Raw genomic sequence first — 18,747 nt, 5'->3', positions numbered from 1 at the left:
TCCGTTGGTTCGCCGATTTTTTGCTCACCAGGAGAGATTTTTTGTTCGACGTGGTGTTTTGCTGTTGCGTTCTGATAATGATCAGTCCAGGGGCGTGGTCCCACGTTCGTTACAGTCCTCTGTCTTACAGCTTCTCCACCAAGGACATTGGGGTCTAGTGAGAACGAAACAACTTGCTCGTCAGCACTGCACTTGGTTCGGAATCGATGCCGCAATTACGAATATGTGCTCTTCTTGCACGGTGTGTGCTCAACAACAATCAGCCCCACTGCGGAAATTCTTTGCATGGCCTAAAGCCACTTCCCCTTGGCAACGCTTACACATCAATTTTGCTGGTCCATTCTGGAATGCTCGACGGTTGGTTGTGATAGATTCACTCAGTAATTTTCCTTTTGTTGTCCGGATGTCTTCCACGACATCATCTGCCACCATCCAAGTGTTATCTGCTATCTTTTGCATTGAAGGTCTTCCACAGACTATTGTTTCCGACAATGGCCCACAATTCATGTCCGCAGAATTTCAGTCATTCTGCAAGGCCAATGGTATTCAACATCTGACGTCCACGCCGTTTTCGCCACAGTCAAACAGTGCCGCTGAACGATTGGTCAGGACTTTCAAGTCATAGATGTTGAAGTTAAAAGACTTGCATTCTCGGGAGGACGCGTTATTGCTCTTTTTGTCCTCGTATCGCTCTCAGCCCCGAGATGGTCGCTCGCCGGCTGAGTTGCTCCATGGTCGTCATCATCGAACCTTGATGTCTTTGCTACATCCGCCGCATCAGGTTCCTGTGCAGCGGCAGACACCTGCCTATGCTCCAGGCGACGCTGTCTACTATCGTCACTACAGCGATTCACGGCGTTGGCTCGAAGGGCGCATTCTTCGCTGCCTTGGACGCGCTATGTATCTGGTTTTGGTGGCCTGTGGTGAGGTGCGCCGGCATCTCAACCAGCTGTGCCTCTGTCATCGCACGGGATCTGCCGCTCGCCGTCTGCTTTCAGCGACGGTGCCATCCGGTCAGCGCCCTGGGGACCCATCTACTGGCTTGCCTCAGCCCCAGGTGTTACCGACGCTGCCTTCCATTTTGCCCCATGGCGACGCGCCGCCGCCGCCTGTTCTCCCACCGGCGACACCCGCAGTGGACGCGTCGCTGCAACCACCGGGCGCCTCCCTGGGTCATGCGCTGCCGATCGCTTCCCGGGACCAGTTGTCCTCCGACATGGAACTCTTGCCCGCTCCGGACCATATGTCGTCTTCGCCCGTCAGGTCCCTGGCCCAATGGAGGTCGACCCTTCGGCCCCTCCTGTCTCTCCGCGGGCGCATACACAGCATGCTGGCGTGCACGCTGTAGCAGGTTTTCAGGTGTTTCCTAGCTCCCCACGGTCCAAATGGCAGGGTGCGGGTGGCACAGCCTCGCCTGTTGTTAGGCTCCCCACCTCGTCGCATACGTCAACATGGGGTCCTCCCCACGGCGGACGGAAGCCTTATGCCACCACCGTATGCCGATTTGCGGGGGAGGAATGTGGTGTCACCGCCAGACACCACACTTGCTAGGTGGTAGCCTTTAAATCGGCCGCGGTCCGTTAGTATACGTCGGACCCGCGTGTCGCCAATATCAGTGATTGCAGACCAAGGGCCGCCACACGGCAGGTCTAGAGAGACTTCCTAGCAATCGCCCCAGTTGTACAACTGACTTTGCTAGCGATGGGTCACTGACAAAATACGCTCTCATTTGCCGAGACGATAGTTTAACATAGCCTTCAGCTACGTCATTTGCTACGACCCAGCAAGGCGCCATTATCAGTTACCATTGATATTGTGAATCATGTACCGGCAAGACCGACGTTCTTCATTAACGGATTAAAGTTAAGTATTCCACCAGCTATGTCCGTTTTTCTAAATTCTAATTTCCTTGTCCTGTTCCAGACCTCACGCCAGCCTGCGTGAGCTAAAACGTGTGCCTTTCGGCCTCCTCTAGTAACACGGTGTTGGCTCTCCTGCCAACCAAAACAATCTCTACGGCTGTCTTCATCAGAATGAAAATTTAAAAGCCCTATAAAATAATACATAGAAAAATAAGTTGACAGAAACGTTAACCAAGATGAAAAATGTCATAATATAGAGAGGTTACTTACATAAATTTACATTTCGAGATGGCATTAGTCAAAGTTAGTGCAGTCATGTTCAAGTCAAAAATTAAACATTCCAGCCTTTGGTACACATGCTTTGCAAGGAACAACAACAGACTGAGTGGAGCATTAGTTTACATTTCTGTAACGAAAACAAGATACATGTTGCACCACCTATCATGCGCAGACAGTGACATATGCCCATTTGAGACATCATAACAGAAATAATGAAGTTAAACAACATTTAAAAAATTCAAAGGATAAATTTTAATGTATTTTCCAAAATACAAAGTGGTCAAGTGAATGAAGCAGCAACTAAGAGCCATCTATTAGGCTTTATTGAAATGCCCATTACATAAAGTATGGAGTATTGTAGAATATTTACACTAACAGCTGCACAGTTTAAAAACAACTGCATGAAGGAAACTTTAGTAGTACACATCTATATGAGATTTGACGAAAAAGATGTTTCTGAAAGTAGTGAATTAAAGAAATTTAAAGACATTTTGGTTTCATAATTGTAACTATTGAGGATGCTTGAAAATCTCCAGCTTTTCGAGTATGTGGAGCCTGTTACCTATCTTTCTTTTCTGTAGGAAAAAAGGAAATTTCTTCAGCACTTTTCAGTTTGTGACCACAAATTAACAGATGATCAGCAAAAAGGGAATTATGTAAATTAGTGCCTCTTTTTCCACAATAAATGTTCCTTATATCTGACACTGAAAGCTCTTCGAGTTTGTCCTAAATCTTAAACAGGACACATATCACAAATGACTTTATAAACTCCTGAAGTGTGTATAGGAGCATCTGTGGACTTGAGATTTTTCTGCAAGTTATTGTTAGCAGAAAAGGCAACTTTGTATCCATATTTTTTAACTAGAGGGTAAAATGCTCTTGAGTTTAGCCAGTTTCTTTTTGTGCTTTTTAGCAATGCAATTCTTATAGCACTCCCTCCCATCATTAATAAAATCCCGAAATGCATCAATTTGAAAATTAATTCAATTAATCCTTCTATAACTTTTCAGCTACAGATCTGGGTAGTGTCATATTCTTGGTACTTAGATGACATTTTGATCATACACAGTGGTCCCTGGGAAGGTATTGAGCATTTGTTTGGAATTTTAATAATCCCCATGGAAAAAAAAAAAAAAATCAGCTTCACTTGTGAATTAGAAAAAAATAATAGCCAGCTACATTACTTGGACCTTAGTTTTGTCATCGACAATGACAGACTTTCCTTTGGTATTTTTCAAAAAGCCACTAATTCAGATTAGATTGAGCCTGCTAGTTCAGCACATCCTCATTCCCATAAAAGTGTGTTTTTTTCCATCCAGCTGTTCATCATCAGTTTCTGTACCTTTGTCACCAGACAAACTTAATGACGAGATGAATTTAATAGTAACTGTAGTATTTAATAATGGTTATGATCCCTCGTCAGTTGAAAACATCTTCAAAATTAAAACTGATGCTAAAGTGACTACTTTAGGCATCAGTGGTGTTTCTGACAGTAATGAATATAAGAGAGTTTTTTGGATTCCATTTTTAGGCCCTATTTCTTATAGAATTTGTTGTCTTCTAGTTAAATTTGGATGCAAGGTTACCTTTTCTACCAACAATAACTTGCAGAAAAATCTTATTTATAATCTCAAGTCCACAGTTGTTCCTATACACACTTCAGGAGTTCATAAAATCATTTATGGTATATGTTCTGTTTATTATATAGGACAAAATGGATGATCTTTCAATGTCAGGATAAGGAATGTTTAATGGGAAAAGAGATACTAAAGTATATAATTCCATTTTTGTTGATCATCTTTTAATTTCTGGTCACAAACCGAAAAGTGTTGAAGAAATTTCCATTTTGCATATTGGTGGAGGGGGGGGGGGGGGGGGGGGGGGGGGTGTCACAGGCTCGACGTACTCAAAGAGCTGGAGATTTTCAAACATATTTCTAAGAACGGTAGCCTTATCCTCAATGAACAGTTACAATTGCACAACAAAAATTTTTTCAATGGCTTTAACCCACTACTTGCGGATTTTTGATTCCTTTAATTTTTATTATGTTTTTGTGCCTCTAATTCTGAAACATCTTTTTCTTTAAACCTCATATAGATGTATACCACTGAAGTTTCCTTCATGCACATGTTTTTAGACTGTGCAGCTGTTTGTGTAAATATTCTACAATACTCTGTACTTTACATAATGTGTATTTCAATAAAGCCTAAGAGATGGCTCTTAGCTGTACTTCATTAACTTGACTACTATGTATTTTCCAAAATACATTAAAATCTCATCCTTTGAATTTTGTTCTTTTGTTTTATAATTAACTGTTGTTTCATTCAATTATTTCTGTTATAACATCTCAAATTGTCATACGCCACTGTCCCAACCCAACAGGCGGTGTAATTTGCGTCTTGTTTTCATAGCAGCAGTGTAAGCCACTGGGCCACTCAGTCTGATGATGTTCCTTGCGAAGTTGTATGCATCAAAGGCTGGAACGTTTTTAATTTTTGACTTGAGCATGTCTGCTCTAAGCTTTGACTATGCCTTCTCATAATGTAACTTTACGTAAGTAACCTTTCTATGTTATGAGATTTTTCGTCTTTGTTATATTTCTATGTATTATTTTATAGGGCTTTTAAATTTTTATTCTGATGAAGACATCAGGGGTGTCTAAACCTAGGTAAATGTATTAAACAGTAATTTGCAAGATGTTGGTTGCATTATTTCTCCATTTCAACTTACACACAGTAGCTAAAAGACAGCCAGGTTCAAAACTGTAATATGCAGAAATACAAAATAAATAAAACAGCAAAATAAATATTTAAAAAATGCGCTATATCAGAATAAACTATAGATTTGTGGCCGCACTGGCAGCACCAAAAATATTTCACTGTACAACAAACATCACAGTTTTTGGGCAAGGGAATTTATAGGAAAATGAAGGAGAAGACGGAAAATGATGTGGAACACATGTTCCAGGGTAGCAACAAAAACGCATGGGGGGGGGATGTATTGGCAATACAAACTATTTATTAAGGTAAACACTATTAAATTTCATTCAACAAAAACAAAAAGGGTAATATGCTGGTACAGGAATAAACACACGTTTAAAGTTCGTAGACGTGAGCCATCACTAAGATTTACACAAAGTACTGATGAAAGGAAGGAGAGGGTACAAAGCGGTGAGGCACCATTATTCAACTGTGAGCTACCCCTGAAATAGAAAATAGGGTATGGCAGAGAAGGAAGTAAACAACATCAAAAAGCAATTGAAACAGAGTAAGACAGGGATGAAAGAGTGAGCTGATCAAGTAAATAGGGCCAGGGGTCCAACAGACCCAGCAGACAGCGAGAGATGCCCAAACCCCAGAACAGCTCCAAAAGCAGGTTAAAACATTATATCTAAGATGCCGTGCTGTGTGGCTAGGGCCTCCTGTTGAGTAGACAATTTGCCTGGTGCAAGTCTTTCCAGTTGACGCCACGTTGGCAACTTGCGTGTCGATGGGGATGAAATGATGATGGTAAGGACAACACAACACCCAGCCCCTGAGCGGAGAAAATCTCTGACCCAGCCGGGAATTGAACCTGGGCCATTAGGCATGACATTCCATCATGCTGACCACTCAGCTACCAGGGGCGGACATATCTGAGATTGAAAACAACTTCACGTAGAAAACGGAGAACCAGTTCAACCAGCTCTGAATTGTCAACCATTACAGAGGCAAAGAATATGGAAAGCCATGCATAGGATGGAGGGCCAGAAGGAAGGGGCATTCCACCTTGATACAAGCTCATGTCTGTAAGGTTCCATAACCACAATGGTGGGTAACTTGTTATGCAGAATAAAACTATGGGATAGCCTGGTATGGTCAACATGCATGTGACGAGGACAGTGCATTCCTTCCGGTAGGAAGGAAAAGAAGAACGCAATGCAGCAGTAGCCTTCTCGATACAGTGGAGTTCATTAGAGGGGGCAGTAGCCCACCAGACATCATCCATCTCTGAGTGTGCAGAGGTCTTATTTGTGCCCGCAGATCCACATCTGGTACCGTCAAAGCGAATGGGATGTGAGTAATTTCTCCTATAGCCGCTAGTCGGCCAGTTTATTCTGTCAGATACCTAAATGACTTGGGAGCCAGAGAAAGAGTATGGAGCAGGCAGTATGACTAAGGTAGCGAGGTCACGAACAGCAGAAACCACAGGGTGAAGAGAGTAACAATGGTCAGTGAACTGGACACTGTTCACAGGGTCAGTGCATATTAAAATAGAGTGAAGGGAGGCCAATTTTGGAGGGCTCTGTTAATGCTCCGCTGTAAAAACGTTACATTATCCTGGCAACAAATGATGTTCCTGAATGACAGGAGATGTAAAAGTGTATCCCATCTTATCTACAGTTATAGAGCAGTCAGTGTAAGAAATGGTACTCCCTGAAAGTGATGAAGACCTAAATGTAGCAGATGCTGAAAGGTCATAGGGACAACAGACTCAGGACTTTGAAATACATCAGTCCTAATTTGTGTCCTGAGCACAGTCCATGGGAGGACAAGTGGAGATCCTGGAAGAGTGCTGCGAGGGGAATTCCTACTGATAATCCCACCTGAGGGCACATATGCAGAATGACATACAATGAACATTCAGAGAATTGTCAATAGTGATTGCATAGGAGATCAAGAGTTGGCACTGTTGGAACTGAAGCGGGAAGATACCGACTTCAGCAAGGAGACTGTCTGCAGGACTAGCCTCGAAGGCACCAGTGTCCAGTCATACCATGATGATGGATTGAGTATAACAATTTCAATGCTGAACCATAATAGAGTCAGAACGAAACCAGGGCCTGGTAAATATGGATAAGACTAGCACGATCCACACCCCAAGAAGTGTGGGCAAGGAAGCAGAGAATGTTAAACTTCTGAATGCAGTTAATCCTTAGTTGAGAAATATGGGGCAACCAAGACAGCTTTTTACTAAAAAGGAGGTTCAAAAAAAAAAAAAGGAACTAAGCAACAATGCCCAAGTACTGCCTATCCAAGCAGAGTTCTGAGTCAGGATGGACTGTGGTATGATGACAGAAATGCATGATCCATGTTTTTTGCAAGAATTGAAAACTATGGGCAAGTTTCCAAGCAGAGGCCCTGCAGATAGCATCCTGGAGCTGGCTTTCAGTGAAAGCCACAGAGTGGGGCTATAGCAAAGCATACATCGCAGGGGGACCAGCGGCCTGACAGAAGTCACCAGCTGCCAAGAGAGACAGGTTTTTTGCCTGGCTGAAGGGTATATGGAACGCCCTATGCTTACAATGTTAAACTGAGCTAAAAGTGAGGAACATTTTCTCATTTGTTATTTGGACGACACTCTTGATTTTTTCACAGAATGCAGAGATATGTTCTGCTTTTATGCTGAATTATTAATTTTGAAAAAATGATGTATAGTTTTTCAGATATTTTATTTTTTGTAAATGTTAAAAAAAGTTATACATTTTAACAAGTATTTTAAAATTACAACCATTAATACAAAATAATTCCACATATCTTTTAATTCAGATATATTAGAAGGTCTTAAGGAACAACTACAGAAAATTTCATCTTTCTACTATAAATAGGCCCTGAGAAAATGCACCTTATACACAAAAAAACTAAAGTTATGAGAAATTAGCTTCAAAGTTTTTACTTCAGTACAAGCCAGCTCCATAGCTTGTATCATCAGAATCGTCCAACAGCTTCCTCTTGATGGCTCTGCTATGCTGTCTAGCCATCTTTGAATATACTTTTATGGTATTATCTGAAGACCTGAGCAGTTCCTTGTCCAAACAAAGCACAGCTGCGGCAGTTCGTAGTCCTACACAGAGCTCCAACTTCTGCAGAACTTTGCACTTTGTTGAAGACATTTCTTTAGTAGACTAATATCTGCGAGGTCTTGGAATATTGGTTTTATTTAATCCATTATGGCAGGTGGCAGGTGATGAGGGTGATTGTATTGTTTCTTAGTTACCTTGCCTCTGTTGTACTTGCACCAACTATTGTCTCCTTTTGGACATAGCCCATGTTGGGGATTCTCATTGTTTGAAGCTGTATGAAAAAACAGAGCCCAGACTGCTCTTCTCATTAATTCTGCATCTGCTGTATTCTGTCTTATTGCTAGACCATAGCACTTCTGAATATGGTCTAAGCACTTCTGAATATGGTCTATTGTAGCATCTGTCAGTCTATTTTTCCCATCTAAAGTTTTTCCATCACTCAATTTCTTGTCTTTCATGCTAGCCTTGAGCCGTCAAAGTCTTGATCCCATCCTTTTCTGAACATGGCCAACACACTCCGGTTTGGAAATTTTCACATCGTTACCATAGGATCTCAGTTCCTCAATTTCTTTGAATGCCTTTGAGTCACCATCTCCAAGATAATTTATGTATCTAACGTTGTACCATTTTACTGAGCGTTGATAAATATTTCTTACACCAGCAACTTCCATACTACCACTTGACCCATAGTAATTTGCCATGCACTCCTATTCATGTTTATTTTTAATTTTCTCCTTGCATCTGCAATGCTTGGAAAGTATTGCCACATCAACTACCTTACCAGTGTCCACACTTGTAGCTGTTACTACACCATTCAGAGATGTGTGCCCTCTCTTCTGCCAGCTTCCATCAAAAGCTATGGACAAGTCTCTGCTATTATTATTTTCAACAACTGCTTCCTCAACAGCATCTTTCATGTTTTCCTGTGCCACATCTTCTACAGCAGAGCCTATTGCAATTATGTGTTTGTTAAATTTTGAAGGTGGAGGAGGGAGGTTCATCACACCACACAACATGGCACCTGCAGCCCTGCCCTTTCCTATACACTGTAATCCATAAACCAGTCTAATGTTTATATCGTATAGTTTACCTGTATCTGCAGTAACATGTGAGGAATTGAAGAAAGTAACACTGTGTTTGCAATAACTGCACATCAACTCTAATTCACAAGCAAGTCCTACATGTAAGTTTGTTTTCACTGAAACACCACATTTTCCACATTGTTTGCAGCACACATTGTTCTCCAAAACATCTGATAATAAAGATACGTTAATTACCTCATGTTTTGTAGTCCCAGCATTTAGTTTCTTGTATTCTTCTTCAATTCCTGCTAGTTTTCTTCTTGAAGCACTTTCCTGTGTAGTGGCAGCAGCATCACTCAATGTATCACTACCAGTGTTGAGGTTAGTCGCTACTGGGACATCAGATACTGATGAAGATGAATCAGATGAATTTTTAGTACACTTTACTTTCTTGCGCCAATGTACACTTTCTAAATACCTTCAGATCAGAATGGTATTTATTTTGGTGTAATTTGAAACAGTTCTTGTGTGAAACTTCCACCCTAATGCCACCTACTCTCATCAAGGACTCTCCCTACAGGTGTTACTCAGCCACAGCAAAGGCCATCTGGCAAGACAACCATTGCCAGGAATCCTCATGACCCAGGAAGATGGGCACCTACTCCTTTGGAAGTGTGGGGAACTAGTAGCTCAGGTATCAGCAGTATGACCCCTGTGTTGTTAGGGGACACAAGCAAAATGACCCACCATGTTGGATTTGCTGCCATGTTGGCTTTGAAATGAATAATTAAGAGCCTATGCAGGTATTGTGAACAGATGATCTTTAACACTGCATGCAGTACGTGCTATTTAAGATGTTCTTCCCCAGTTGGTCCCCACTACAGAGAAAAATTTGTAAGTGAAGGTCAAATCCAGAAGGGGACCAAAAAATTACTCTAGCCAAAAGATAATGTAAAATAAATGAGGAAGGAAAAAAGAACCTAGGGAATAGCTGGGTCAACATCACAGACAACCACAATGAGAAAGAGTAAGAGAAGGAACAACAGTCAGAGATGAGAGATTGCAGCACAGGAAAGGAAGCAGGTACTGCAATACCTTGTGGCCTCATCTCGTCACACACATACTCATAGAAGTCATGAGTCCCTGAGGGGTGGTGTTAAGGAAATTAGCATCCTTGCTGATATTAGCCAACACTCATTCACTAAACTCCCTATGTGACACAGTGTCTCATGGATTTAATTGCTGTACAATCTATAACTTACAGGTGTGGAACTTTAATTCGTGTAGTACTCTCAGTACTCTTTGGCACTCAATCCCTAGCACAAATGCATATTGTCTAACTGAGTGGGAAGGGCTCATCCGAATGGAAACTTGAACAGCTGCAATGTTTTCTGGGGTATGAACTGTTCAAAGGCCATCTGGAGGCCTCTTTTTCAAGGCTGAACCAGTTCCTTCAAAATTACACACCCATGGTGTAATAACATGAGCAGATGGGACACGATGATTATGTCCTAGCTGGTAATGCTGTTGAAATATCCTTTGCACAGGAGTCACACTCTCAGCCTGTTTATAAAATACTCTCACAGCAACAGCACGTTCAGCACCCCTCCAATGCTGAATGATTACTAAATGCCAATGAATGCAAAACAAATATGTGTCAGTTCAAAACCACTGCCAGCACTACAGTATTGCCAGCACTAGCGTTCAAAATTTCTCATTTGCTGTGCGACCCTGTACTACATCAATCATTTTTTGGAACTGGTTGTATAAAGCCAAACATCAGATTGATACAATACTTTTCCATAAAGCTAAACCAAAATAAAATTTACAATTCAGTGGGTCAACTTGACAACTCATTGAATTCTACAATTTTGTAGCTTGAACTAGTCACATATTTTTGAAATCAAAAAGTCTTTAGCAACGAAGAGGAGCAGCTGTACATCAGTCTAACAATTAATACATTTTAGAGATCAAGAAATCAACAATTTTCAAAATATAAAACAAGTCAAGTTAAAATGTTTATATTACAACAATTTATTAAAAAGGTAAACATCAAATCACAGCTTACTGTTGACAAGAAAAAGAAATAAATGGACAGCTTTCACCATATAGTGAATGAGTACTCTGAAATGGAAAACAGTACAACAAATGTAGAAATATTAAGAAAATTACCTGATAATGGTTTGAATGCCTTCTGCTGAAGATAAGACAAGAGCTTGTCACTATTTTTGTAACTCCCTGCATCATGACTCTTGCTGTCTGGATCAACTGGCATACGACTTGATGGAGATTCTGCAAACACAAGATAATTACAAACCTAAAACTTATAAGTCTACAAAATATGAAAATGTTTACTCCTGGTGATTCTGACATACTACATATAATATATGAGTTTCTTCTGCAGCATACTTTACAAAAAATAATTATTCATTGCTAAAATTAACAAACAAAGGTAGCCCGAGCTCATTTCTAAACATGCAGAAGGAAGGAATATCACGGATTAACATCTTGTTAACAGTCAGGTCATTAGAGACAGAGCACATTCTTGGAATATTTCAATGACAATGGAGGAAATTGGCCATGCCCTTTCAGAGGGTCTGTCTTGGCATTTGTGTGGAGTGATTTAGGGAAATAATAGAAAACCTACATGTGGATGGCTAGACACAGATTTGAACTATCATCCTCCCGTACAAGTCCAGTGGGTTAACTACTGTGCCACCTCGCTTGATAGACAGGTAGAGGATGTTACTCTTATGAAAAAATATCATGCAACACAAAAACCACACACAAGAAAACCAAATAGAACAGCTCTGGGGGGGAAAAAAAAACCTTGCAATGCAATTTGAACTTTGGAGGCATTAAAGTCTCTTCAGGTTTTCAATATTTTGGCAGTCCAACTGTCCGCCATCTTCAGGAAAATGCTGCTTTTCCTGCTGAGTCTCGCTGAGAACTGAAAATCTTTATCCTACGTAAGCCTCTGTACAGTGCATGGCACGTGCATCACCCTCCAAGAGTGGGCAGGTGGCCCTGCCATTATTAGAAACACTGCCGGCAACAATATATTGCACTCAGAGAATAGTATTGAACATTCGGAATGGCCACACCAGAGAACATTCTGTTTTGAGGCAGGACAGTACAGAGTTCCGTGTCCTGCTAAGAGGAAACATATTGTATCCATTAATCAAATTATCTGCCGAGCTAATTTCAATTGCCACTTTATAAACACTGTTCCAAAAACTCAAAAGTGTTGGCTACTATTACAGTTTCATCAAATTTCATCCCGTGTCCCTCGTTTAAGGTATGTTCCACTACTGCCGATTTTTCCATCTGTTGCAGTCTCATATGACATCCTTCATCATCAGAAGGGGATAAACTTTGATGTACTACCTTTGTAGCAAGACATTTGATGGACCTACAGTGGTGGAAATGGAGAAAGGTTTAAATTTTCCTCCCACTCCAAAAGGGCTTCCTGTTACAGAATTTGGAACAAGTAGTATGCAGCCTCCATGAGGACCAGGCAGAAGAAATAAAGAACTGTCCCACACATTATGCTGGGCTTGGCCAGCACGGGATAAAATCTCTTACACAGAGAGAGCAGCCATTTGTTCCCTTAGGAATGATGAAGAAGTAGTAGTAGTATTACCAGCTAACAAGGGGAATGACATGGGATGATTACGTACTTAAAATGTATTTACTGCTCAAGTCGATGCATACTGATCGGTATCTGCACGCTAAGAGTTATCATCCACCATACCAATGTAGTGGCGTCCTCAGGACTCTGGTACGCAGAGCATACGCTACGTCCGATGCAGACAGTTTAATGCAAGAAGTTGCACATTTGATGGGTGTTTTTAAGAAAAAAATGGGTACTCTGAGAAGCAGATTTGTCGGGCTACACAGTTTGGACCATTGCTGGAGCTGCATGAAGAGGAGCATAGTCTCTATTCCTTGTGCTGGGAGCATATTGTTTAAGATTGGAAGAATTTTACAAAGTTTTACATTAAGAGTATGTTCTGTCCACCTTCCAAGATTAGGGCACCACTCAGCTCTGTGAGGGATGATTTGGGGCTTAGGAAGCCTGACATATACATAAAATTCCGTGTCAGTGTGGGAAGGCTTACACTGTCCATTCAATTTACAAAGTTCAGGACAGGTGCATGGAAGATCGTCGTCATATAAGGCTACAACAGCTGGAAAAATCGGCAGTAGTGGAACATTGCTTAAACGAGAAACGTGGGATGAAATCTGACGAAACTGTGATAATTGCCAACACTTCCAGTTTTTGAAACAGTGTTTATAAAGAGCATTTGAAATTAGGTTAGTGGATAATTTGATTCATAGAAACAACGGGTTTCCTCTTAGCAGGACATGGAACCCTGTACTACCCCTCATCAAAACAGAATGTTCTCCGGTGTGGCCAGTCTGAGTCTTCAAGTGTGATATATAGCTGCTGCCTTTGTTTCTACTTAGAGCAGCACCATCTGCCCAGCCTTGGAGCACAGCAACTGTGGTGGGTGATGCAAGTGCTGTGTACAATACGGAGGCCTATACAGGATGGCGATTTGCAGCCTTGGCATCAGTTCTCAGTGGGACTCAGCAGCAGAAGCAGCATTCTCTTGAAGATGACGAACAGTCGGATCGCCAAAATATTCAACTGAGTTGATTTCAGAATCCGGCAGCGAACTCGAAGAGACATTCAAAACTTTTAATGCAATCTTAGATACTAGATTGGATTCCAATCTCTTCCTTCTTTATTTAAGTTTCCACATGCTTAGAAAAATCAATATACATAGCTACCAGCTGAAAATAATGTAATTTGAATTGTAGACTATTTCTTACATTATCGCACTCCACCTTCTCATCATATTACAGTAATTCATTTTATGTCCAAGATCATAGTAATTCTCGCAATAATGACATAATCCTAGTCTTCCATCACAATGATTTTACAGTTCGTTAGTCACTGTCCTCACCCTTCCAGGCCCCTCCCTGTTCCCATTCCAGCACTACATAGCATTCATTTCACTGCCACAACCAGCCGTTTAGTTTCTTTTTATTTCTCTCCTTTCCGCTACTTGCCCCCCCCCCCCCCCCCCCCCCTTCTCTCCAGCCCTCTGTCTAAACTGCAGCACTTCACTGTCTGCCACCCCCACCATACTATCCCCCCCCCCCCGTCCCCCCCAGCCTCCTCCTTACACTCATCCAGTCGCCACCACCTATCATGCACTGGTGCAGATTCTCGCAGTGCGGTTTCAATTGTCTGAGACTGCAGACGTGTGTGCAAGATGCGTTTGCATGAGTGAGTGTTTGCATGTGTGTAAGTGTTTCTATTGCTGACAAAGGCCTTAATGGCCGAAAGCTATAACTGTGTGAATCTTTTTGTTGTGCCTATTGCAACTCAGCATCTCCGCTATATGGTGAGTAGCAACTTTCCTTCTCTAATGTTGTTACATTCCATCTTGGATTTTCCATTGTTTCATTTAATAATAATAATAATAATAATAATAATAATAATATGAACCCCTCAACAAAAATGGTCAATTGTGCAAAAACCAAAGTTGAAACAGAGGATTACAAAGCTACAAAACTGATGCAAAACTGTGAGAACATGAAGAAATAAATGATGCTAAATTAGATCTACAGTTATGTCTACCACACAGACATTAAAACACTTCAGGCAAATGTCAAGTGTTCCCTTCAGTACCGACAAAACACTTTTTTCACCATTCCTCTCCAACTGAGCTATTCCCCAGTCTTCAACAGCATCAAACTAACAGGATAGTAAACTCTTACAGTATAATTTTATTCTTAACATTTTAACATTTCGAACATACACTGCCTCCCATTAAAATTGCTACATCAGGAATAATATATGATTAAATTTGTTGGTGATCTGGGGCTGCTTGAAGTGTGAAATTAGGTGCTAAAAGTTGCCACCTCTGGAAGCAATAATGGCTCTAACACGGCTGGGTATCGAGTCATTGGACCCTTGATGACAGATATGGGTATATAATTCCATGCTATATCAATTCTATGCCTGAGTTCTTTAATCATAGTGCCTGAAGAGTTGTGGCATGCCAGTCACTCAGCAATAAATAACCAGATGTTTTCAGTGGGTGAGAGAGAAGAAGAAAGTCTAAAACCTTCTGTGTCATGGTAGGAAAAGGGAAACAGGGGTCTTTTGTTATATTGCTGGAAGACAACATCTCAGATATCACTTTGAAGATAATCTACATCTACAACTACATCCATACTCTGCAAGCCACCTCACGGTGTGTGGCGGAGGGTACCTTGAGTACCTCTATCCGTTCTCCCTTTTATTCCAGTCTCGTATTGTTCGTGGAAAGAAAGATTGTCAGTATGCCTCTGTGTGGGCTGTAATCTCTCTGATTTTATCCTCACGGTCTCTCTGCGAGATATACATAGGTGGGAGCAATATACTGCTTGACTCCTCGGTGAAGGTATGTTCTCAAAACTTCAACAAAAGCCCGTACCAAGCCACTGAGTGTCTCTCTTGCAAAGTCTTCCACTGGAGTTTATCTATCATTTCCGTAACACTTTCGCAATTACTAAAATATTCTGTAACGAAGTGCGCTGCTCTGCGTTGAATCTTCTCTATCTCTTCTATCAACCCTATCTGGTATGGATCCCACACCTGTGAGCAGTATTCAAGCAGTGGTGAACAAGTGTACTGTAACCTACTTCCTCTGTTTTCAGGCTGCATTTCCTTAGGATTCTTCCAATGAATCTCAGTCTGGCATCTGCTTTACTGACGATTAATTTTATATGGCCATCCCATTTTAAATCACTCCTTATGCCTACTTCCAGATAATTTATGGAATTAACTGCTTCCAGTTGCTGACCTGCTATATTGTAGCTAAATGATAAACGATCTTTCTATGTATTCGCAGCACATTACACTTGTCTACATTGAGATTCAATTGCCATTCCCTGCACCATGCGTCAATTCGTTGCAGATCCTCCTGCATTTCAGTAAAATTTTCCACTGTTCCATCCTCTCAATATACTACAGCATCATCCGCAAAAAGCCTCAGTGAACTTCCGATGTTATCCACAAGGTCATTTATATATATTGTGAATAGCAACAGTCATACGACACTCCCCTGCGGCACACCTGAAATCACTCTTACTTTGGAAGACCTCTCTCCATTGAAAATGACATGTTGCGTTCTGTTATGTAGGGACTCTTCAATCCAATCACACAATTGGTCTGATAGTCCATATGCTCTTTCTTTGTTCATTAAACAACTGTGGGGAACTGTATCAAACACCTTGGGGAAGTCAACAAACATGGCATCTACCTGGGAACCTGTGTCTATGGCCCTCTGAGTCTCGTGGACGAATAGCGCGAGCTGGGTTTCACACGTCTTTTTCAAAACCCATGCTGATTCCTACAGAGTAGATTTCTAGTCTCCAGAAAAGTCATTATACTCTAACATAATACGTGTTTTAAAATTCTACAACTGATCGACGTTAAGAGATATAGGTCTGTAGTTCAGCACATCTGTTCGATGTCCCTTCTAGAAAACGGGGATGACCTGTGTCCTTTTCCAATCTTTTGGAACGTTATGCTCTTCTAGACAACTGCTGTCCTTAAAAAAAGCAAAAATGTAACAGCTGCTCTCAAATTACTGGCTATGCAGACCTAAAGTGATGGTGCTGTGTACTCAATGTTACCTCAAATCTTCATGCCACGTGCTGGGTCTGTATGATGATGATGAATGCAATCTGGTAATGTTCAATCCTCTCAGAGCCTGCATACATGGATATGTTCATAGTAATGCTATACACTGAACTGCAACCCATCTGAAAAGACAATGTGGTTCCACTGCTGTATTCAGTGTTGTTGCTGCACCACTGTCAGGATGCCCCTCTCTACTGCCACATCAAGAGAAACCACAATGACAGTTGATATGCTAACAGTTTATTGTGCCCCAAATGTCACTGCAGTTGATATGGGTACTTTTCTCGCTTCCAGCAAACCCACTTCCTGACACATGGTATATAACAGACTGTACGATTATGCATGGTTGAGTAAACAACGGATCTGTTCTCTCAGGAGCTAATTGTGAGGGGCTGAAGGAATCCTGCAAGGCATTGAATATGGCTCTCCTGAATCCACTGATTTCATATCTGCATGACAGTCACAGGATTTTGTCCAACACAAGCAGCAATATCGACAGGTACAATCCTCCACTGTCAAATCACAACATATGCTGCTGGATGTTTCTCTTCTTATATGAAGCATAACATCATCATCATCTCACAAATAACTGATGTTCAAGTGATATTCATGATTGACAAACCTGGTGCATAATCTTTCCTTATAATTATACGGAATGTAGATAGCAATTTTCCTATCAACTGCTGAGATGTTATTCATTTTGCATGTCCAAGCACGTAATACACTTCATGTCAATTTGATATTTGTTGTTTAGTATCTTCATAGTGTTGCAGTTTTAATAGTTAGAAGTGCAGTATCAATATCACTTACAAGCAGGTTTCTTTGTTCCCTTTTGTTACAGTGGTATTCAGTCTGAAGGTTTGTTTGATGTAGCTCTCCATGCTAGTCTATCCTGTGGCAGTCTCGTCATCTCTGAATAACTACTGCAACCAACATCTACTTGAATCTACTTACTCTATGCATCCCTTGGTCACTCTCTAAAATTTTTTATCTCACACATTTCCCTCTGTTACCACACTGACAGATCCTTCATGCTTCAGAATACATCATACCCATCTAAACACCAGCAGTCTTCTACAGCACCACATTTCAAAACTTTTATTCTCTTCTTGCCCCAACTGCTAATCATCTATGTTTAACTTTCGCACAAGGCTGCAGTCCAGACAGATACCTTCAGAAAAGATTTCTTAACACTTAAATTAGTATTATATGTTCAATTTCTCTTTTTCAGAATGCTTTTCATGCTATTGCCAGTCTGCATTTTATATCTCCTCTACTTCAGCAATCATACATTATTTTGCTGCTCAAATAGCAAAACTCATGTACTAATTTTATTTTCTCATTTCCTAATTTAATTTCCTAAGTATTGCCTAATTTAGCTTGAATACATTCCATTATCCTTGTTTTCGTATCTTCATACTCATCTTGTAATCTCTTTTGAAGTACTTTCCAAGTCCTTTGCCATCTCTGACAGAATTACAGCACTGGGAAATCTCGATGTTTTTATTTCTTCTCTCTGGGCTTTAATTTATTCACCTCTGTAGCCAAGTGGTGACTGTATCCGACTCTCATATGGAGGACCTGTATTCAATTCCTGGTACTGCCAGGGATTTTTATTTGGTCTCAGGAGGAGTGGAACAGGGTGCACTCAGCCTTGTTATATCAACTGAGAAGCTACTGGAATGAGAAGTAGTGACTGTCTGAAAAGTTCACAACAGACGGGAGAGCAGTGCAATTACCCTATGCCCCTCCATATGCATCCTTATGACAACACACAGCAAAGGATGACATTTTGTGGTTTTCAAGGCCTGACTGTAGAGTAATGGATTATTATTATAATTATTATTATTATAAGGGAACTTTAACTCCCTTTCTAAATTTCTCCTTGATTTCCTTTATTGTATTGATCAATGCAGAGACTGAACAACATTGAAATGGGAAGGGGCAGGGGGTAGAGACATACTACAACACAGACTCACTCCCCTCCTACTTCCCTTTAATGTCCTTCGACTCGTATAACTGCAGTCTGGTTTCTGTACGAGTTGTAGACAACCTTTCATTTCCTGTATTTCGTCCCTTTTACTTCAGAGTATCATA

General features: G+C 41.1%; 1 protein-coding gene across 1 annotated transcript in view; it reads right to left on the bottom strand.

Annotated features, from left to right (window-relative positions):
- LOC124802557 (polypeptide N-acetylgalactosaminyltransferase 35A) overlaps positions 1-18,747 on the bottom strand; it is a 173,962-nt gene that overhangs the window by 122,598 nt on the left and 32,617 nt on the right. Inside the window, exon 2 of the mRNA XM_047263423.1 lies at positions 11,118-11,237. Coding sequence (XP_047119379.1) covers positions 11,118-11,237 — 120 coding nt within the window. The remainder of the gene's footprint in view (positions 1-11,117; positions 11,238-18,747) is intronic.

The sequence above is a fragment of the Schistocerca piceifrons genome, chromosome 6, assembly GCF_021461385.2.
Source record: "Schistocerca piceifrons isolate TAMUIC-IGC-003096 chromosome 6, iqSchPice1.1, whole genome shotgun sequence".
NCBI classification, from domain to species: Eukaryota; Metazoa; Arthropoda; class Insecta; order Orthoptera; family Acrididae; genus Schistocerca; species Schistocerca piceifrons.
Note: the sequence above shows the minus strand (reverse complement) of the source record. Positions and strands in the feature narration are given on the sequence as shown.